At 35.1% G+C, this 24703-nt stretch overlaps 1 protein-coding gene across 5 annotated transcripts in view; it reads left to right on the forward strand.

Annotated features, from left to right (window-relative positions):
* Positions 1-24703, forward strand: part of LOC145666615 (uncharacterized) — a 117271-nt gene that overhangs the window by 25238 nt on the left and 67330 nt on the right. For 2 of the 5 annotated variants that reach the window (XM_081734047.1, XM_081734049.1), the window contains exons 4-6: positions 2751-2813; positions 9475-9588; positions 15408-15628. In XM_081734047.1, coding sequence (XP_081590173.1) covers positions 2751-2813; positions 9475-9588; positions 15408-15628 — 398 coding nt within the window. Of the gene's footprint in view, positions 1-2737; positions 2814-9474; positions 9589-15407; positions 15629-24703 lie in introns of all 5 variants that reach the window. The other 3 variants (XM_081734051.1, XM_081734052.1, XM_081734050.1) reach the window with 2 other exon arrangements.

The raw sequence follows: 24703 nt of genomic DNA on the forward strand, positions 1-24703 counted from the left end.
ATTATTGTTATTTAAGAAGTACTAGCCAGGTCCGGAATCTGCCTTCCCCCTCTTCTATGCGTCTCAAATAAACGTATGCTTTCATGAAGATACTTCTTGACATTCAAATATCGTGGTTCGAGTCCCATAAGTCCCATCAATGAAACTAAACCTTAACCAAAATTAAATATTCCTCCCAAAGTTTTCGATTTTCATATTAATACTAATACTAATTCATACTATTACTATATACTAATTCATAATGTAATAAATCATCAAGAAAGAGATTAAAGACCATGTTTTTAGTAGTTTTATACCCATAAAAGAAAACAATTAAACCATCATAACCTCTGTTCCAAAAACCCCAATTCAATGACGTCATACAAACGCATTAGCCGGGCCAAGGTACCTCTGGCTCATTCGCACTATCGTGCATGACCCCTGAGTAAGCATAAGCAAGATTTCAATAGGTGACACGCAATAATCGGACTAAACTATCTCTTGTCTCATTCGCACTAACGCTATGGTCCATGGCTCCCTACGTTGGATGACCAACATTAAGATTGGGTGACGCCCTTACTACTGCGTAGTGTCATTTTAAGAGTCTGCTTTACTAAAAATAATATACAATTTACCATTTTTCTTTTGCTTGTTTATTCATAAGTGAAAGAAGATAATGAAATGTAAGTTACATGAACCTGAAGAATGCTCAATGTTGCCATTCATAGAAATTACAGTGTTGGCAGAATAACATCGCCTCTAAAATCAAAGTTAAGGCTGCAACTAGAGGATCTACCTTAACTGCATTTGGTTACGTATCATTTTATTTTGGTTTCCTGTGAACTACTTTCTAAACAATAGTTGTATTTAGTTTGTAATAAACAGAATAGTTTTAACATAAATTATTAAAACTAAATACAGTGAAACCTCTACTAACGGACACCTCTATAAAGCGGACACCTCCCTTAACGGACATATTTTGTAATCCCCAAACATTGGAGTAGGAAAAACATATTGGCAAACCTCTCTAAAGCGGACACTCTCTAGTACGGACACGGACAGTCTTTTCTGTCTTTTATAGGTATTATTTACCTCCGTATTACGGACACTTTCTCTAGAAATATGTTGAAAAGTGTAGTAAAAATAAATTTTTAGTAATTCATACATGTGTCACCAAGGAAGCATTGTGACAACATTCTGCCCGATCAACTGTCTGCTCAGCAACCCAGAAGAAGCGTCTCTGTTTAACAACACTCTTATGTCCTTTGCTTGCATCCCACTCCCACCCAAGCTGTTTTAGACACAAAAGTGATTGACAGGTGCTCGCCGTCAGGGATGACACGTTATGCTACTGTCCCGTTGGAGTCTCTAACCAACCAGAAGACAAGTTTAGTAATTTTTGCCCTCAGGTATGTATATTGTCTTAAAAAGGACACTTCAGGACTGCAATTACCCCACAAATTAAAGCGCCATACTGAAAACGAAGGAAGTACTGATAAGTATAAAGTGCACAGAACTATAACATGTTATTTCCATGTTGTGCCTCGAACATAGAGTATTGGATGACAGAGGATAATGCATGTAATATTCGTAAATACGTGATTCATGTAAAAATATTTTTTCTAATTGTATATTACCTTCCTCACTAATTTACATAACAAAATACTGAAACCTCTTGAAGGCGGACACCTCTCTATAGCGGACAATTTTTGATTCCCCACGGCTGTCCGCTTTAGAGAGGTTTCACTGTAATAATAATGTTTGAAAAGAATTTCACAGGAAACCAAAACAACATGATATGTAACCAAATGCAGTTGAGACAGTTCCTCTAGTCGCTGCCTTAACTTAGATTTTAGGGGCGTTGTTATTCTGGTAATTTTTATGGATGGTAACACTGAACATTCTTCAGATTCATATTCTCTATTGGAGAATAACATTATCTACGATTGTTGTAAGTTACATTTCATTATCTCCTTTCACTTACCAATAAACAAGCAAAAGAAAAATGGTAAATTTTGTATTATTTTTAAGTCAGGCTCTTAATGCAGATAGTGTGAGTTGAGAATGAGCATGAAGATCACTTGATTTTTGTTCTATTATGTACACGCGTGATTGAGACAAAGGATTTCCAGTATGTAAAGACAATCAAAATAGAATGCTTTATTTGATTAGGATTTTAGGATTTAGATTTCTGGGCTTTCGGTATCTAATTCCATTTAGCCCTTCACGATTTGAGAGATGACGTTCCTCGGCGAGCACACAATCCGGGTAAAGGGAAGGAAGAAAGGATTGGGAAAGCGGCCTGGGACCTATAAGTTAGGGACCACCCCGGCATTTGCCTGGTGTGAATGAGGAAAATCTCGTTCAGAGTGGCTGGTCTGAAAAAGTTTGTTTCACTTTTTCGACTGAGTGACCCCACCGGGAATCGAACCCGGGACCGCTCGCACCGAAGGCGAGAGCGTTAAATGCTTTATTTGAATTATATATAACTAGTTGCGTGACGTTCATACTGACACGTTTGCCCTTTAGTGATAGGATTGTATGAGTTCTTAACAATATGAGAAATTGAAGTGCCTTAAGTAAATCAGTATTTATATTGAAGGCAAATTACTTAGTTCTTGTATACGTGGTATTGTCCTCGCAAAACAAGACGACCTTATTGGATAATGAATTATCAGTTGTCTCCGCCCACTTTATGGTATTGATACAGATGTTTTTTTCTAAATCTTGTTACAAACAGTTTTAAATTGGGAGCCAGTTTTTGTTTACAGGGTGGCGACAAACCTGGAAAACCGGGAAATGTCAGAGAATTTGAGAAATCAAAGAAGACTCAGGTAATTCTTTTAATGAAAATTTTAAGATGATTTCAGATGTAGATGAATGCTTGTTTCTTTAATGGTAACTTCAAAATTAGAAACATCTGTTTTTCCACTGAATTTTCCAAACTTATGTTCTGCAGCTCTGCGCATTATTTTTTGCTATTCCCTTGTGTAGTGGAATATCATATTGGTGAATCATCCACAAAAGGCAGTTGGATCTACGATGCAGTAGTAAATTCATTTTCAACGCACGCATAATTCCAACCTTCTTTTCTCGTTTGCGATAGTTTACATTTTATCGGAGTTTCCTGTCCAGCATTAAGTGAAGGTAGCTTGTATTACAAATAAAAGGATTTTAGAATACAGTTACTGGTATTGAAGCTTCTGTGTTTTTATAGTAGCTATAGTATTTTAATTTGCAAAGATGATTATTTCGAAAATGTTAAGAGTTTACGGAAATTGTTGATAAAGTTGCACATCAGAGTATGCACTAGTATTACATGCATAGCCAGAATTGTTTCACCAGACTCTTGTTCTTTGGATATGAGTTATGACTACAGATATCAAAGTGTACATTCTACGTTGTACTTATAATGCAATATTTATTAATTGTTATACATTTGTAAGTACATATATCATCATTGTCCGTCAATAGTTACATATTTGTAATGATTTATCAAAGATGATTCCTTTCATAAATTAAAAAAAAAATCTTTATTCTTATTTTAAAATTATTCTGACATTAAGAGTGATGCAGCAAGTTGCGAACAATGTTCATGGTACATGAGTTTTATTCTCTCTCTCTTTCTAATCATCCTTTCAAATTTTTGTGTTCTTTTTCAATGTCAATATGATATGTCCAAAATTTTATAAAAAAAGACTCCTTGAGACAAGACATGTAAACTGATTGTAACTGAAATGCAAGTTTTAAGAAGGGAACATAAAAACTGTTCTGGGATTAGGGGGCGTGTCGCAATAGGGACACCCCTGCTATCACCGACAAAGATAGGATTTCTTTATTCAGCAATTTGAAGTGAAATGAAAAGGAAAGAAAAAGGCTCGATTAGTATTCGCGATTCAAATTATCGTAAAATAACATTAATTTGTTTCCAATATACTGTGGAAATAACCAAGTTTCATGAAGTACAATTTCTCTTTTAATGTTAACGTGTCTTCAGATCTTTACTGTGGGGGGAAAAAATCTAAAATGGTTTCTCCGTCATGATCATACGTTACAGTTCTAGATATTTTTCACCAAAATCTTTGGATTTTCTAAATAGGGATAGTAAACACGTTCTTTCTTGCTGTGTCATGTGTTACATTGAATGAAAGAAATTGATCCAAGGGATGGATCATGTTTCAGATGATGTCTGGGTTTGAACTATTTTCTTATGTTGATACCAGGGTTGGCAAAAACCATGGTTTTTATTGAAAAAAAAAAAAAAACCTTTTTTTTTTTGTTTAAACCTGTTTTCTTTTTTTGGTTTAAACCAGGTTTTTTTATTTAAATAATTTGCTTTATATCACATCACATATATACGTATTTATATCACATATGGACAGAAATAAGTATGTTTCACCTTGGTGTTATTATGCAACAACCGTGTTATGCTGGAAGGGGTTACATAAGCTTAAAGCGGAGTCCAAACCGTTTCTCGACTTACATCCGAAACAAATTGTCCTCCATTTGAACTCGAAACCGGGACTAATTGGCCACAAATGTGATACGTCTGCTGACTCACTCACGAAGAACTCCTGATACGTTGTACTGATCTTTACATATTTTTAATATAATTGTCAAATTGTCAAGAGTCATTTGAGAAGGACAAAATGATAAACAGTTGCACAGGTGAAACCATTATACAGAATTACATATGGACAATTTCAAAATACTGCAGAGTACAGAAGAACTAATTAAGTCCAGGTTAGTTCACTACAACTTTTATTAGTCAAAGTTAAAGAAATACAACGACTTAATTTGCATATCAGTAAGAAAAGTGAATAAAGATAAGAATTATTTGAGTCCACTTTGGCTTTGACCCATTTATGCATAAATAGATACCAAAGATACTTAAGATTTCAGTAAATGCCCTCGTGGGGTTTGTATGACCCCCTCCCCAAAAAACTACGGTTTTTCGATGTATTTTATCAGTAGTAAACATTATTAAAACGAAACAATATTTGGAATTGTTCTTTGATTGCAATTGCATAACAATAATAACAAACTATAAAAAAATCACAAAAGAAACATTCATAAACTTATATAAAAAAGTTATATTTGTAGTATAATCTCTTTGAGTAATGAATGGAGAATTTAGGTCGGAATATAATACGAATAATATGCGGGAACAACACGCGATAACCCACAAATGTGTGTTCATCAAGATATTACGAACACGTACACTTTTACGAACATTTTTAGTTTTTTTGGTTTAAACAGTTGTTTTTTTTGAAAGAAAAACTCAGCTGGTTTAAACCAGCCAACCCTGGTTGATACTAACTTAAACACAAATATTGTGATGTAGTCGGTAGAACGTTCACTTCTGGCACCAAGGATCAAACCATGGGTGAGCGATATAAGTTTTGTGGTAAATAAATACCGAGTGGACGGGCTTACTCGAGTTCTCTCGTTTCCTCTCCTGTTCACATTCATTTCGATCTTATACAATTAACTCAGTAATTACCATCTCGTTTGTGAGACGTTAAACTAATGATTTAATGTGAAATATAAATATTAAGCAAGGAAACTGTAAGGCAGTTTCGGGAATTGTGAAACTAAGAATGTGCAATGATTGATTTCTTTCATGTATGTAAATAATGTTCTGGATCCACGATGTTTTTTTTCTAAGGAGTAAGCTGTTTTCTGCTTGTCTTCTGGCGTGGGAATAGTTTAATTTCGCAATAGTATTCGTTGCTGAAAATGGAATTTTGTAAACGTCAAAATGTACGGACCTAATAGTTAATACAAAGTAATAGACATTATTACAAGAAATTCCAAATGAATTAATAGAAACTTGAGAATGACTGTACACTCTTTATTATAGCATGCACAAATGTGCTAAGCGCGCGACCGTGTTTATTGTTTACGTGTTTTAGTTCATCATTTTTATTTTTTATCTTAGAAACTTAAGAATGCTTAAGCGCCTAGCCTAAACGCAAAAACTAGCAATGCTTAAAAGGAACAGAAGCAACAAATGCAATTTGATTTGATGCAGTGGATAGAGGCACGTACGTAGCAAATAATGAAATAAATAAACATACTATTATCAACAGCAGACTTTTATTTACAATAATATATTGTTGTAAAGAAAGGCAGTCTAAATGAAGGGGCAGGGGGAGGCAGGTGCCTAGTAATAGCTTTCTAATAAATTTATTATTAATTTTAGTAAATATCATTGCTGGCTTAGCATAGTGTTTAAGTTGCAGATGCAGGCTCGAAAGTGAAGATGGTTGTATTTGTGGTGGTCGTTGTGTTCACGTGTTTCTATGTAGATACCAGTCACGTCTGTTTCCAGATATTCCAAGACCCCATTCAAAACTTCCTTGTTGTTAGGTAATTCTTTATAATGGATTCAGGAAGTACCAGGTGACAAATTTTCTGCTCATTACAACATTTGCCCGAGCGTCGTTTCGCTGAGTGACATGGCACGGCAAGCGATAGTATGTTAGTTGAAAGGTAAAACGCATATGCAGATGATCGTGTCCATCTCAATATCAGGAACAGTTAGTAAGTTTGTGAGTCAAGAGAACAAGTCAGTACCTTGTGCTATTTTCTGACTTGGTCATCCAATTTGTAGCTCATCTATAGTATCTGGTAAAGCGTGCTCAAATGTGAATTCTAGGATGCAAGTGAGTTTGAGTTCGGGGACGAAACAAACTAGTTTACAGGGATTCTTAGTTAAAGATAGCATTACAAAAGCAAAATTACTATAGCATATTCAAAGTGTAATGATGTACATCAATGCGCGCTGCTGCTAAAGATGTCGAAGAATGCACTTATGTTCCCAGACAGTGAGATTGCCGGGAAAATGCAGCTTCAATGGGACAGAATAGCATACGCTTTAGTTTATGGATTATCACATACTTTAAAAGTGAACTAGTTCGTTTGTTGAAGGAGTGTGATTAGTAACTTTCGTGTTTCGATGAAATCTTAATAAAATGTCTCACAAGAAGCAGTTGGACATACATATGCAATTCTGAAATACCTGAAAGGCAAAGTGTGCACGCGTTATTTGATATCGGCATTTTCAGGGCATTCTTCTGCTCTTTTAATCTCTTTCAGAGAAGCACCTTCATCTTTGAACTTAAGAAAGAACATTCAAATTTCAATAGATAGATCTAATGTAAACTTTAAATTTCTGCATACCTTTTCTGAACTAATGACCTCATGTAAATCTTAGATTTCTAAACCAACGACACGCGGACATGAGTCCAACGCTCTAACCACTAGACTACGGATAAAATATGTATTTATTAATTGTCGCCGCACTTAGCGTAAGTTGTTGGTTTGGAACTTGACGTTCCTTTTCAACACTGAGGTTATATAAGAGGGAACATATTGTGTGAAATGAGACCTGAATCACATGTTTTTGTCCGAGCCAAGAGCTTGCACCAGGAATCGAACCTGCGACCACATGCACAGGAAGCACACGTGGTAACCACTTAACCAAGGAAGATCGTGCATTAACAATACTTGGTATTAAATATTCTCAGTACGGTATATTTCTGAATTCGAGTTTTTTTTTTTTTTTTTTTTAATTTTTTCCCCGCAATTTCTTTCACAAAAACATACGGTCGTCTGGCTTTCGCGATATTGCGATATATGATGTAGAGTTTTTCTTTATTGAATAGAATCACTTGCTTCCATTAGAGTCTGAAGCTCTAACCCTTTTCCTCGTCTACCGCTTTAGCCTTGAGCGTTTGCAGATTCAGTGGATCCTTCCAGTGAAGAAAACAAAAGAAGGCCTGTGTCGGATTTGATTTTAATGTAGGTGTACAGTAGAAGATGCACGCAGATGTGCTGTAGATTTTTCTTATTTTTTTGGGTAATCTTTTGTTCAAAGATCAGAGGTCATCTTAGATTCAAAGTAGTCATGGATTTAGAAATTATTAAATATTATATAATTATTGTAAATGTACTTAACGTTAAGTATTAGCAAATGACGTTAGTGTATAATCTTAAAGAACCAACAGAATTATATTTACATTTACATCTATACTAGTAGAATGGTCAGTGATCGTTTTTTTTATTAGGTTTGTTAATTTGTGTGATTCGATCTAAAATTTTTCTATTAATGAAGAATAATGAAACTTGTTTCTTTCTTCCTTTTTGGTAGACCGTACAAATACACACAATTGGTTCAGAATATTTAAGACTAAAAACAATAAACTTTAAAACATAGTAGTAAAGATTGTGATAAAACTTCTCTTCTGACGAAAAATATACTACATCAAATCATGTGAGGCTTCTTATTGTAGTGCATTTATTTATTTATTTAGTTATTTACAAGGTTCGGTCAATAAGTTATGCGCAATCCTTAGTAAACTTTTTAAATTGATAACTCACAATAATGATACTTGGTACAGTCCACAGCAAAAAACCTGTAACATGAGCATGTAAGTTTATTGTGAAACTACGCCTAACAGCCCAGGGAATCAACATAACGTCTAAGTGGCACGAATCACGCCACAAGAAACCTCGGCGTCCTCCCATGCACACTTATTTTGGAGCAAAACATTTCGTCGTTTCACAATAAATTTACAAGCTCATGTTTTAGGTTTTGTTTGCTGCGGACTGTACATATAAACTCTCAAGTATTGGCTGCAGATTAAGATCATTGAATATATCCATCATTCCTCGCTACATATTTTGGTCCAGTGTTCTTTCCAACTCTCAAAAAGACTTTGGAAAAATGTTACATCATGTTTTCGAAACCACCTCTTAACTTCTTGGAGTAACTTGTCATTCTTTTCAAATAGTAGACAATACTACGTAGACAATTTTTCAATCTTCCAAAGAGGTAGAAACTGAGGGAATGAACTCGGGATTGTAAGCTGGGTGAGGCATCAAAGTCCATCCAAATCTTGCAAATTGTGCCAGCATCTGGTGCACGGTCTTCCATTGCTGTGATGAAATTTGATTTGTGTGTCTTTTAGGCCATTTGGTGGTTGCTGTTGGTGTTGTAATTGCTCTTTTTAATTTTCCTGAAGATTTACAGTATCTTTCCTGGTTGTGTTTTTTCAAGAATGCCCATGAAGATGAGCCCATCTTGTTCCCAATCACGATTTTGTCTTTGGAAAGGGAAAGCCTTGGGTTTTTCTTGATTAGCGACGTTGTATGGGTCCATACAAGGTTGTTTCCATAGACATATTGCTAAATGTTGAATGAATTACTGTAGCTGAAATGTCTCCGAATTTCAAAAGGAGCTTGATCACCGACCGTTGGCGGATTCTAATGTTTATTCACGATCCATATCTGAAAAAAAAAAAAAGTTTTTAACTCCTGATTGCAGATTTGAAGAAAGGAATGTTGTATCTATCAGCTACATTAATTGTATAATGATACGTTAAGTAGGGTTTTTTTTTTTTTTTTACTAGGTGGCATTATTTATTGACCGTATCTTGTATTTATTTATTTATTTATTTATTTGTTTGTTTGTTTATATTTTCGTTACAGGAAACAAATCAGGAAACGCAAATACTAGTAACTACTGAGGATTCCGATTTTCACTTTAATTTTTCTCACGCACTTACTCATCTCGCTGTTGCGGAGGACATAACTTCGTTTAAGGTATGTATTTAGTTAATTCTTCTACAACCTTTCATATCTTCTAGAATACAGTTTCTTCATCAGCGATATCTTAACAAATTTCTTTTGTTTTCATCGTTTTCTTTTTTAAGTATCTACAGCGACAATACGTCTCTCATAAGAATAACCCAGATCGAAAATGAAAAATGAAATATTCACTAAATTACAAGTTTCATTTCATGATAGCTTCATTTTATTTTTGAAATCAGATTATTTGGTAGTAAGTGAACAAAAAATATTGAAATAATCTTTTCTTAATTTATACTATTATAATATTAAATGTAACATAAAATACTATGGATACAATACAAATATATGTCTCGTTTTATATTATAGCCTCAGTACTGAAATGGAATATTAAACTCCAAATAAAGAAATTTATTTCTTAAGACTACACATAAGTATTTAAATCAAGATTACTAATAAAACTCTAACTGACCAAAGCAGTATATATATATATATATTAAGATTATATATACTACTTTGATCAGTTGGAGTTTATTAGCAAACAAGAAATATTATATTAATCAGTAAATAGCGCTTATCGCTGACTTAGTTTCTAGTCCGCGTTCCTTTGGTGGAGGAGAACTCGAATTTAATTTCCGATAGAAGGGCATCGAACGCACTGTAACGGCTCAACTTACACTTTAAAGTGTAGGGCTGTAGCTTATTTTACTTTGACCAAAAAAAGTTAGTCTTAAGAAATCAGAACTTAATCCAAAGAATTACAATATAGGCTTTGGTTCGAAATTCAAATAACACTCTAATTTAAAATATTTCATATATTTTGTCAAACCGAACAGGCAAACATTAAATTAATAAAGGTTTTATTTGACTTGGTTTAATAGAAGGGTAACTTTTCGATATCGCGGATACTATATGGCTGAAGATAATAAATTGCATTAAAAAAAAAAACAACAACAACAACAAAAAAAAAAAAAAAAAAAAAACTAGCAATTGCGAGTGATTGTGAACCCGTGAAATTTAGAGCAGCAAACCTTAAAAAATCAAGAGATAGATATTTAATATGCAACACCTGATTCTTTCTCATTCATTCCATTAAATTTTGCTGATGAATGCAGGAAATATCACTCAAACAGGCAAATTAAATTTAGTTTACTTAATATCAATTTTAGATTTTAGTATAATATACATTTCAATGCAGGAAAATAATAATAACGATTTTTAAGTAACGATTAATTTCTCCGCGCAAAATTTACTATATAATCAGAATCCAATTTACCGTATTGTAAAAATAATTTTGATATGAGTAATAAGTCCCAAATTTTTATGACCATTTAGTGAGTTATAAACTTGTAATATGAGAACATAATTTCTTTATTACAATTTACTACCTGAAATTAGTTTGAAATGTGAAATTCTTTATTGAATATGTTTGGCTCAGTAAATTTGACATATAATTTAATTTTTTTTTATTAGTTAAGTTTTGAAACGTGTACACTGAACACCCAATGACTAATTCAATACCTTTCTAATAATACCAATAAATCAGTTTCATAAATATTTACCACTTCTGAACAGGAAAAATTAGAAAGGACAGTAAAGCGCATACCCAGAAAGCTCCAATCCATTGATGGCACAAGATTCTAATGCCTTTCAATTAACTAATGTGCAACGCTATTTATTAATTTAAAATAAATTTTAATGTTGGGTTCATTTTTTTTAACGTTCTTCATACTGTCATTGAATTAGTTTTTATACTTTAAATCATAAATTCTTTGAATTAAGTATGACTAACAATAGTTTTGCCTGTTCATTCTGTCAAACTTTCCCTCAGTTTTTTATTTGTACCACTTCTTCTCCATAAGTCTATGTACTATCACCTCTTAATTTGTATGCCCCTCCATGTAGCGGACCGTCATCATTGAGGAGGGGTGGAGCTGAGAGGGCGGCTTTATTTCTCATTCGTGTTTCACTCCTCATCCGCATGTTCTTGTTTACCCTCTCAGCCGCGAATACCGCTACTGGACTCGCGGGCGGTTGGCGGGTGTTTTGGGTAATGGTGGCCCGTGGACGTCTTCTAAGGTAGACGTGCACCCATACCGGCATGCTGTTGTGTGCGTCCAGTGATTTGTGTTATCCGGTATCGAAGTTTTTGAAAATATAAAAAAAAATATAGAAGAAAATATTAAAACATAAAAAATTAAAAAATAAAAGTACAAAAAGAAAAACATCCGCACAATTTGTTCTCTTGTGGGCCAGTGAAGTCTTTTAGGGAGTCGACAGGCTGCTCCTTTTTGTTCCATTTCTTCTTTTTCCAGGGCCATGCGTTTCTGTCGATGGGAATGATTTCTTGCAACCCCTTTCCCCTTACCACGTCGGTCCCACGCTGATCCTACGGTAAAGGTGTGCTTATTGGATAACTAAGGAAGTAGCGTAAGTTCTTCTCGCAAGCGCCCCGGTGTCAAGTTGCAGCGTTCACACACATTTTCTCTGTAAATATATATTTAATACTAACTTTTTATGGCTATTAAAACTATGAACTCGGGTCCATCTTCTTGCTTAAAACCCAAAGCAGACGAGAACGAGACAAAATCTCAAGATTTTGATAATGTGGAAAAAACAAGTATCATAATGCATGTAATCCGATATTTTGTAATTAAAGATAAAGATGCTGATAGTGCCAATGTTGAAGCTAACTGCCCGAGTATTATTAAGGGCTTGTCCTCTTTTCTTATTAATAAAGTAATTACTTATAACGCCGGACAGGTCAAAGATATCAAGAAATTTTGTATTTCTCAGGGACGTGTGCTCTCGCGTCTTCGTTGATATAGAAGCCTCGTTAAACCGTTCTTCATTGGACAATATAACTCAATAATGTTCAGCGTTTGTCTTTGATACATATAATATAGTAAAGATGTGCTGAATCGTCGGTTAATGGTTTTTCATTGCGGTAGAAATTGAATCGTTTCTTACGTTGTTTGCCGAGTACAGCTGCATGGAGTCAAATCGCTGTCGGGCTGTTAGTCCAGCCACTTGGAGGGCAAGGAGCCGCAAGGAGTGGTATTCACCGTAGTCTTGGATAATTACCAATCCCCCTACGCCAGTGACCTTCTGAATTATACTTCCCCTTGTGAAATAAATATCATTATTTAAATGATTAAGTTTGAGAATACCCGCGAAAGAGCATAATAATAGTGATAAAATATTAAGTGCTTTACTCACCCATAATCTTAATATCGTACTTATTGCGTGCAAGTGTTCATGTTATATATATATATATATATATATATATATATATATATATATATATAAAGTTTTCTGGATATACACAATAAATATTCAGTATCCAGGTAACGTATTCGTATTTTTGTATATAGTTGTTGATATTTCATGCATCTGTTACATCCTTGGATGTACGACATTGACCAATTTGGAGAGAAAACTATCTTATCTTCTCCATGTTTAAGATTCACATCGACAGTTTTTTTTTCTCTGTATTACGAGTATTAAAATGTCCAATTGTCCGACCACTCAGGGTATTTTTTGATTAATTTTTTTTAACGTACTAGGTTTCCTCTCAGAGAATACGTTGAGCAAGGCATATAATATTCACCATTCTTCCAGACAAGATCGCAATTTTAAGGTTATCAGGAGTAATAGAGTTCAACGCTTATTCAGCATTCTAATTCTAAAGACTGGGAAGTAGTAAACAATTACAGAACACAAAATTACTATAAAGAATAATACACTGTGCTTCCACAAAATCACCCGGTATTTTAGGAAAAAAAATAGCAGGCTGCAAGGATTAGCTTGTAGAAAACTATCGCAATCAGGCATTTGCCAGGTGGAATGTGAATGTTCGCATACATGCATTGGTGCAACAAAACGAAACATTGAGACACAGAAACGCGTGTTTAATTATTTTAAATGAAAAGTTCAAACACCAGATTTCATGTATCTGACCTTAAGGGATTCATAGATAGGGACATTTTTTAAAATAATAATTGTAACCCTTATTCACCCATTTTCCACGTGAATTTCCAAAAATCCTTTCTTAATGCTACCTTTCGTCACAAATCCTAGGCTTGATTAGTCAGTCGGGATTTACTTTATGTTTCATAATAAATATATTTTATATGTATTAAGTCCTTTATCCCACTAGAGGTTGAAGTTACAATAACGGTCCTTTTGTTTTAATTTTACATATGGTCATGTTTATAAACAATGTAGATAAGGGATTAGGTCTTTATTTAGTTCACCTTTATTTAAGGCAAGAATTTGTTTAACCGAGAGGGGCCTTGTCCACGATGTCTATGGAGTGAGTTAATTAAATTGTTCCAAACTTCATAATCATATTGCATTAAGAAATAAAAGATCAGTGGTTCTTATTGCATCATTACACTAACAATTTGGGGTGTCTTTTCTATTCGTATAACTAGGTAGGAGGAGTCATTGTTCTCATTATATCCCATTTTCTGGGATCAAATCTGTTTATTGTTTACACGAAATTTAAAAAAAAAAATGTATTTGTCAGCATTATCGTTGTTGTTCGTATTTTAATTGTTGACCATTAACAAAATAAAGAATACAGTAGACTACGACTATCCGGCCTAATGTGGCGGAAAGGCAGGCCAGATAACAGTAAAGCCAGTTAGGCTGGAGTTCGATAATTATCACTTCTTGCCTCATCCATACCATTAAAAACACACCATTTAAACCAAAACCTGCTCGTACTTATAAATTATGACCTCTTACGCCAGTACTTCATAAATATTTGTTATGTACTGTGCTGTACATTTTAAAAATTTTTGAAGAAAAGATATATTAATGTCAAACGTAGCTTAATTCTTAGAAAATATGACTTAAACTTATTTTACTGTTCATTGATAAATGTATCTTATTCAGAAAACTAGACCCAAGAAAAAAAAAAAAAAAGAGTCAAAACTTAGTTTTTAGTGTTTGAAAAAGTCCTTGATAGATGACAGCTTCTCTTGGGCAAAGTCGCGTTTTTGTTAAGGCGTTGGGAAGCACGGTGGCTCAGTATTAGAGTGCTTACTTCTGGTGCGTGGGATCCCTGGTTCGATCCCCGGCCAAGTAAGTATGTGGTGGAAACATCTCGGGGTACTCGCGTTTCCTCCTACTTTCTCATTCCACCAATTATTTCATCATTATTTATTTGTCTTGATCATCATCTCCCTTAACCTAAAGAGTATAATCGTCGAACGTTAAACTGAAAAATTTCAATTCATTTTTGTTAAGTCGTTGAAGCTGAAGTAAATCGTTCAAATATACTGTATATATATATATATATATATATATATATATATATATATATATATATATATATATATATATTATTATGAAAATTATTTTTAACTAGACTAGATAGGCGAGAGTCTATTGTAGTTATATTAGGTTGATGCAAATGACCCTCCCCCCTTAGGTGTGAGGGAAAAAACTTCAAATCAAATCGTCGCTATCTGTAACTATGTTGAGTTTGTGACATTAGACGAGTGGCTTTAATCCATTCCTGTGTTAAGTTGCTGGCGTCTTCAAATTCTATGACCACTAATAAAACATCCTGAGTTGCAATCTTTTTTTTTTTTTTTTTTTTTTTTTATCTAAAAAATCAAGAGAATATGTAGAATTCAGAAGTGTGTATTTATTTCGAAGGATGTTTTTATACTCTTGTTTAACATGTTCTCATTTTACGTAAGAGATCTTATTAGGTGCTTGTAAATTAAAGATGAAAATGTGTATTAGTTTGAAGATGATTGCGCTATAGTACTGTTCAGTATGCCATTTTTTTAAAATTTTGTTTTATGTATCTTTTCCAGGGAGTTATCACGGATGACAGTAGGAGTTATTTTGGTCTATATGTATTAAATGACAAAGTGGACTTCTTTTTAGTATTCTCGCACTGTATGTGTGATGTAAATGCACACAGTTTAAATGTAGGTGATGAAGTATCACTATCTCATGTACACATGAGTAGTCCAGTCAGAATGGGTAAAGAAGGTACATTATTCACATGTGGGAAGACCAGTATAGAAGTTAGGTATGATAATTTTAAATTATATTTTCATGGTATATGTGTAGAGGTCGGCAAAATTCGTCCGAATTATAAGTGTATTTAAAAAAAAAAAATCTTGCAGTGCTGTTCTATATACAGGGTGAACCATTTATCTTAAAACGCCCTTATAACTTCGAAGCCAACAAACAACAATAGCTGCGACTTTGTATTAGAGGGGGATGTTGTTTTACACATTCTAGTAATATTGTAATCTTTTCAAAGTAATTAAATTTTCAGTTCTTTCTAACATTGTACCTACTGGTTAGAAATAAGTTATACCATAAGCACGGTATTTGACGCTGAGATACTTTCGGTTTGGATTGCCACTTGCCTTCTTTCTGTAGTAGAAGCCTTCAAAATTTGGATATTTGTGATATTATAGCGTCCTTTGTTTGCAATAGTGAATAATAAATGTAATATTGTAAATTTTTGTTAAACATGTAAATTTAAAATATGCAGTAACCTGACGTAGTGTCATTTAAATAAAATATAAATTTATATTGAGTTGGCAACACTGTTAATCTGGTGATATTTTGGAGAATGTAAAATGATGTTTCCCTCTGGATATTTGCGTGGTACAAAATTTCAGTGATTTTTACCAAATATTACAGTGTTTCAGTTCTCAAAATGTTACTAAATAAACTAAGACAGCATTCAGTACACTGGTGATATACTGAAATCGATTTGAATACCACATGAAAACGTAGAGAAAATACATTAATAACAATTTTTAGTATTCACGAAATCAAACGATAACGTGACGCATTACCATTACCTATTAGTTATGTATTTCTGATCTTGATGAGTTACACAGCGGTACGACACGGACAGAGGAGAGTAATACAGATATAGTCCTGTGTGGTATGAGGCTACGATAATAATATGAATATGATATTTACGAAACTGGTTTTATACTAAAAATATACTATTTTATTCTTACCAATGCGGTTAGTTGCAATGTTTTTCTTTCACCAAGAAAATTTTCCTGTTATTTCTCCAAGAGATTTTTTTTTTCTGGCATATATAGAACACTAACACAGTAGAATAGAAGAGCTTCAGTAACTTAGTTCTACATTTTCTTTGAAATTTTAAGATAACTGGACAGCTGTACAAAAAGAAACATATAACCTGATTGCACGGTAGCAAAAGCTTGCGCATTATTGAGTTAAAGATGCTATGAAGTAAAAAGAGCGTTTACATTCTTAATACACAAGAAGCAATAGGTCTTTATGGTAGTTAATAATTATAATCTACACTAACCTTCAGTTATGTAGTTAATATTTTGATTCTAATGTTATCAATTTATTAACTGCATGTTAAGGTTGTTTAATTTACTCGAAGCATTTTCTTTCTTTCTTTCTTTTTTATTTTTCTTTCTTTTCTTTTTTTAGGGGGGACAGTTATCTATTTTTTTTATTCATAGCAATCACCTGCTCGATGTCACTAGGCTTTAACACCTTCTAAGACATACTGGTCTAAAAGTAATTAGCTTACATCACTCGCGATGCGAACACGAAAGCTCATATATAATCACACCTGAATCAGCTTATATATAATCAGGAAGAATATATATATAATCACACGTGACGAACGCTAGAAACAAAATGGTAGCAGTTGATGTACACAAGCCTCTCCCAACCTGAGGTCCGCGGACCCAGGGGTCCGCAAACCAATCTGAGAAAGGCACAGACAGTGGTGAGAAATGCACTATTTTAAGTTAAATGATCGAATAAATAATAATAATAAGTCAATTTGCGTGAGAAGTGATATTCGACCTACAAGAAGTTATCAATAGGCTACTCCAACATTGACTGAAGTTGTGTACCTCGATGAGTCATACACTTATTATCATGTTAACATGTTGAAGTTAATAGATTTTGTTTTTTCCAGAAAAATACTTTTTTCTATACCTGATGGATAGGCTATTGTGGTTTAGTTTTGTTTACGTACTGGATTTATTTATATATTTGCAAAATCTTAGTCAAAGTGTCCGGCCCTAGATATGAAATCTAGGACCACCCGATTACAAAGTAGACACAATACCACTAACGTGATTATACCACTGCAAAGAAAAATAAAAACACTCACATCCACACCCATATATATATATATACGAAGGCTGGAAAGAAAAAAGTGGCAATAGACAAATCATTCACGAACCCTTTATTGGACAATCATGAAACTTCTACAAGCCTTCAATGTAATCCCCTGGAGCATGTTGCACCCGTTGCCAGATGTGGGAAAGTCGCAGGATACCAGCAGCGGTGCCTTCTTTGATGGTGTCTGCAAGAGAGTGCCCTATAGCTCGAAGTATGGCATCCCTCGCAGTGGTTCTTTTATCAAAGGGAACAGATGAAAGTCACATGGACTCATGTCCGGTGAATAGGGTGGGTGTTCTAGAATCTCCCACCCCCACCATGCCAACAGGTCCCTCACAACACCTGCGTTGTGACAACGGGCGTTGTCATGCAAAGCAATGGGTGGATCCCTGATGAAGTTGGGTCGTTTCCTGTGGAGTGCAGGACGATGTTCTTCCAGAAACCTGCGGTAGTACACTGCATTGACGGTAGTACACTGCACATCGTATGCCACTATCAGCATTACCTTCACATTCCCAGGTTCCTGACGCAGCTTCTTGGTCGGGGAGATGATGGGTTGCGCCATTCATTTGATTGGCGCTTCAGTTCTGGCTCATACGAGCGCGCCAATGTTTCGTCAAGTGCGATAATCCTGTCCAGGAACGCACGACCTTCCCGTCTGTACCGTGTCAAATGATCACCGGCGAGGGCGTATCTCAGCCATTTCTGAACGTCTGTAAGGTGGTGCGCTACCCACCGGGATGCAATTTTGCTATACCCAAGAACATTGTGCAACACATTCAACACTGTGGTATGGGATGTTCCTACCTCGTTCGTCAATTCCCTTGCAGTCCATCTCCTGTCCACATGCAGCAACGATTGCATCAATTCAGTGACTCCGTTGTCGACGCATGGCGTCCTCCACCTGGTTCATGTTGCACACTGCCACGTCCTGCACGAAACGCTGCTACCCAACGTGCCACAGTCCGATACGGGAATGCGTCATTCCCGCATGCTTCACGTAGTCCGGAGTGACATTCCGTGGCGTTTTTACCGCGGGTCACTTCGATCTTTATCCATGAACGTTGTTCTAACTTGGAAAACATCATCTTTAGAGCGGTGTGCTTTGCCAACCTGCATTCAACGCACTTCACTACGATCACTGCCGCGCCTACACTAGCGCCACCACCCGCGTTGTATAGCTCCACCCACCCGCTACAAGTGTTGCCTTGCCAACTGCAGCTCGCTCAAAATTTCTTGTGCGGAGATGGGACAGTGTTGCCACTTTTTCTTTCCAGCCCTCGTATATATATATATATATATATATATACACACACAGTATGTAATACACATACACACATACTAACTAACATGTTGAAGAAATATAAATACTAACCATATATATTGCATGGGAGCCGCAGTGTGGAAAAGGATGAGAAAGGCTGATGCACACAAATGAAGGTCAGAGATCGTCCTGGATGATCAGCGAACGAAAATAGTTATTGCGGTTTCCTAACGAAATTAAAGGGAGTTCTATGTCTAAATGCCAAAAAAGATTGATGCCGTTGTTTTAGCGTTAGTACTTTCCATGCAGATTGCATCGTCTATCCTAGATAGAAGTAGGTATTAACTGTTTCTTATTCCTTATTTTCAACTTCAATTTCTGACTTCCTTGTAAACGTGTTGAACATCATTTACACAATTTCCATATTAATTTTCAACCACACTTCTTTGCTCTTGAAAGCTTTACTGTCACATCCTGCAGGAATTCGTTATTGTTTGCAAAGAAGACTATGTCATCAACAAAACGAAGATAGGCGTTATTGCGGTTCCCCATTTACATTTATTTGTAAATTCTTTCAGTTGAGAGATCGAAACACAGACTGAAGTACAATTGTTGAAACAATTGTAGGAAATAATTCACCTTGGCCCCCTCTCTCTGCTTATAATCTTGGTACACCTAAAGAGTTAAATGTATACTGTCTTGTTCCTAGATATAAACCTCCTACAACAGCACTTGACTTAGGAGTGTTAATAACGTCTTTTCGTACTCATTGAACGCAGCACATGATGATTCATATTCGTTTGATCTTCCTGTCAATTATCTTACAAGCTGCGTATGATTTACTCTGCTAACCACTTCTAAACCCGGCCTGGTCTCTTGATTGATCGAAGTCCTGTGTTTCTAATCGGAGCTTAAATATTTCCGTAAACCTATAAATTGCAGGGAGATTTATAGGTCTGCAATTGAGTAGGTCGTATTTATGTTCTTTCTTATACAGCAATCTGATCATGAGACCTGGAAACGATTACTTCATAAACATTTAGTCTAGTATTTTATAGACTAGTAACTTTTTCCACTTTTTGCTATCTTCTTGTAATATGTCTTCTTACGGAATCTTCTGGTGGCTTTCGTTGTTTTATACTTCTTATAGCGTGCACCACGAGGATATCTTGTTTCCCCTTCACCTTCTCTTGTTCATTGCTTGAATATAACTTCTTAGAGCAGTTGAATATTCTTCAGTATTTCTTTGCGGTTTTAATGGTTGTGCCATTCTCTTTTCACAGTGCTACAATCTGCTTCGGTCCATCTCTTAGACTCTAATTTGCCTTCTTAAGCTCATATAGTTTCCAATTGGTTCTCTTACGATGTTGCTGTTAAACTTTCGTATGTATTCTGTAATTCATTTCTGTATTGCATAGCAAAGCTCCACATATTCTATTTTGAATGTCGCAATATCACTATTAATCGCCATTTTTCTTTTCTTCATCAGAGGGCATTTTTCAGAGATTCTCTTTTTATTCTTCTCATCGTAGTACTTCCTATCTTCGTAAGTGTATCCATCAAAATGTTTTTTGATATTCCTGTAACTTTTCAAATGTCTATATTCTTGTCTTATACAAAAAAGAAAAAAAGTAATCAGTTCCAGTTAGTTGAAATGCATTAGTCTGCTCGTGGAAAAACTTTGTTTGATTTTGATGCAGTTTATACCTTATCACTCGATGGCCCACTTCGTTTGTTATCTTCTGTTCGACATGGTAGTGTTAACTTCGCTTGTTTTTCTACTTAACTGTTGCTATTGAAAGTCTATTTTCTTAGGTTTCTTTTTTCTTTCTTTTTCTTTTTTCTCTATTTTCTTTTTCTTTTTTTCTTTTTTGAAAAAGACATTTATAACGTACGTTTTCTTGGCTTCGGCAAATTCTACTAGAAAATTTCCACTTTCGGCATTCGCCATTTCCAAAATTTCCTATTAACTTTTGGTCGACTTTTACTTCTTATTCTGAGGTTGAAGCGTCCCATGATAATCTTTACGTAGTTCTTTTCTTTTTTTTCTTTTCTTTTTTGTTTTTCAACTGCACTTTTTTTTTTTGTAGAATTCTTCTACTTTATCTTCTATGCTGAATCGCTTATAGTTTGTAATTTTATTAGAGTTTGATAACGAGCCGTGGTACTTGACTGTAGAGGCACTTTTTAATTCGATTAGTTTTTCTTCTTTTCTTTTTACTTTCCTTAATTCGTTCATGTCCCAGTTGATTTTCTGTATTTCTTCTTCCAACTCCTAGAATATTGCTTCTGATATGAGGGATGTCGCATTATACTTAACAATTGTCAGTTTTAAATGGCAACCTAGTCCATAGGAACTCTTAGCAACCTCTGCTTGGATCAGCGGCGTAGCGAGCATTACAAGATTGGGGGGTGGGGGGGATAAAACTTGAAATTGCCAAGTCTTGATTTTTTTTAAAAAAAAGCCAAGTGTTTCGAAAATCTTAATCTCACTTTTACCAACCCCGTGGAAAACCATTACAGCAACCTTATTTTCATATTCGTCCCATTCTATGCCCCGTCTGAGATACGAATACGAACAGCCATTGTTTCCCTATCGAGTCCAATTTTACACCTCAACTCAGGATCATTATCATCACCCACGATGCACAACTGATAATTTGACAACTTATGGCTAGGTTGGGTAATCCCCGCCAACCAATACTCATGAGAACCTCTAAAGCTATAATCTGTTGTAGAAATGCATTAAAAAACGTAGAATAAGATAGGCTATATTTACTGCTTGTGATGTAGGGATCTAATTTACATAAACATCAGTTGAGAACTTCAGTGAGAGATCAGGCTAACCTGCACACAAATACTTCCTTAACTCATCTACTTCATATTTTAAGGACGTTTGGTAAAACGCCGGAGCTTTTTGAGTAGGGTGCGGAACAAAGCTCTGACAGAGAAGGGGATGAAAACCTGAGAGAATGTCTTTGTAGAATGATTTTCTACCAAAATAAATAATGTACGTGGTTAGAGAAGAGAAAAATGCACTATAATACATATTTTAATGTATGAGAGTTTATTCCACATTAAATTAATCATTTATTATCGAATTGAAATAGTGAAATTTATGATGAAAAGCAGGGTGCAAAATCCTTGGGGAACAGAGAAATCCCCCATTAAATATTTTTTGACAAAATTTCCCCCCACTAAATCCTTACTGGGGGATAATACAGTGAAATAATGTCAGAACTTTGCAAAATAATTCCTCCCACTTCGATTTCATGATTTCACACACTGATGAAATGTATTAAATACTGACAGGAAAAATACTAAAATATAACCTCCCTTTTATGCGCCCTTCCAACCATGCGCCCTGGGCATGTGCCTCGTTTGCTTTTCCTAGTTGCGGTCCTGTGAGCTACCTAAGTAAAATACAATGGTTACGCAATGCTTTGACTTACAAATACTATAAAGAAAGTAAGAATTGCAATTTTTGTTTAACTTTCCGAAAGAAGCACCATGGGATTAAAAATAAGGTAGGAAAGGCAACATATTTGTATAAAAATGAAGTGAAACACACACCGGTCTATGCTTTCACCCAGCAGACGTATTGTTGGCCCCCCTCCCCCCCAAAATGTGATTTTTGGAATCTTGCACTTAGGTTCACAGCAGAAGCGACGAAATGACTTCACTCCAGTGCCGTATCGTGGTAACTTAGCGTCCGGGGCGAGAGTATAGGATGGCGCCCATGTACATATGAGTGAGATCGACAGACCAGTCGCGAAGCGCCACCATGGTTGGTGCGAAGTGTAATAAAATTTTCAAAATTAAACCTTGATTTTCGTTGATTTTGAGCACTTTTAATAACTTTTTTCCTTCCATTTTATACATGTGCACATGCAATTTCCTCCCGAAATTTGCGCCCCCTTACATCGACGCCCGGGACCGTTGCCCGCTCTCCCCCTCGGCACGGCACTGCTTGACTCATCCATTGTAACTTTCCCCCACCGAACAACACTCTCAGAAACCTACTGTGATACCATTCCCAAAACACATTTTGTTCAGTTCTCCCTACTCGAAAAGCCCTGTAAATAGAAAGTTTTACTGCAAAACAGAACTGAAAAAAGTTATTGTTGTTTTCTGTATTATTATGATTACCTTTTGTTTCAAAGCGAAAGGTTTGTTCACACACAAAGCAGATACGGTTACACAATACGTCGTATATTCACTCTGATATCAAAGTCTACTTCCCTATAACATTTTGCTATTAGAAAAAAAAACTCTTAAATTTGTCAAATTTACATACTATATATAGTAAAAAGTTTATACTGACCAGTCACAGACTTGTTCTTATTTTATTAATATTAATTCTTATTATTCTCTCATTAATCTCCACAATCTGCCTGTTGTTTTGTATACGCTCTTGTATCAATGCTCTGCCTGACACCGAAAGCTTCTTCTGTCTGTCTTTGTTTTAATTTTGCACGCTACCTCTATTCTGCTTTTGTCAGTGGTACAATTTCCGATTTTTCATTAAAGATTCTTCGAAAAGTTTAGGAATATCAAATGAGTAAAAGTGAAGTGTGATTACTTGCAACGAGTAAAGAAGCTTTAAACGAATATATCAATTTATTTTAAGATAGGAAACTACATAAAATTTATGCCAAGTCTATAAAAGAACTAATAATAATTTACAGTAACTGGGTACCTAAGAAAATGTTACACCAATACCGTAATTGACAAGCATTGATAGCATTACCATTAAAATATTTAGTTTGCTTTTATGGTTGAACCATATCTTCCTGATCATAATTTCGTAATTTTTAAAGTATTTTGAACTTTGGTTACAAAATAAAGAATGTTTATTTCAAAGCAATATTGCCATATAATATGTCTTATATGTTGTTACTGAGCAGCATTGCCCTATTATGGTCAAATATCATAAGAATATTTTCAGTAATTAGCAGCAGTTTTGTTGAAATATCTTCCTACAGAGCAATAAACCACAATTAAAAAAATAAATAAAAAAAGAACTTTCGCGGAAGGTAGGAGATAAAGCTTCTACAATACGAAATTGGACTGTCCCCTGTTGATGAAGATTAGAAATATCTAAACAAGCGACCCGCAAATCATGTATATGAATATTGTATGAAAGCAATAATGCCAATTAAATGATCACTGAAATTATAATTCGTGCGGATAACGCAATATAATGCGATGTTGCTTGAGAGCAACAGTGCCAAATAAAGGGTTAAGTCAATTGAACAACGGCATTCTGCAAATTGCCAACTAAGTATTTTAATTTGCCAAGTTGTTAAGAAATTTATGACTTTGGGGGGAAGCTTCCCCCTTATTCTCCCCTTAGCGACGCCCCTGGCTTGGATGTGGTTTTGAATGCTACCTTGTCCAGTCACAATTCGGCTTCCGGAGAAAGAAGACCTTGCTCCTTCTGCCCCGTCATGATTAATGAAGGTGAAAGTTGGAGGTATTTGATATCTTGCTAAGTATGTTGGTCATAGCCTTTCCTGTCTGTCCTATTATCATAAGTGAAAACTGTAAATTTGACCGTGGAAAGTAAATTTCCAGTTTGTGTCTCTGGAAGGTATGGATAGTTGATTATAATATATGCCAGAGAGAGCGAGAAAATATCAGTTAACTTCTGTGTCAGTGCCAGTTGTCAGTAGTATTTGTCGTATGAGGACTCGC

Source organism: Thermobia domestica, chromosome 12 (genome assembly GCF_964235325.1).
Source record: "Thermobia domestica chromosome 12, izTheDome1.hap1.1, whole genome shotgun sequence".
NCBI classification, from domain to species: domain Eukaryota; kingdom Metazoa; phylum Arthropoda; class Insecta; order Zygentoma; family Lepismatidae; genus Thermobia; species Thermobia domestica.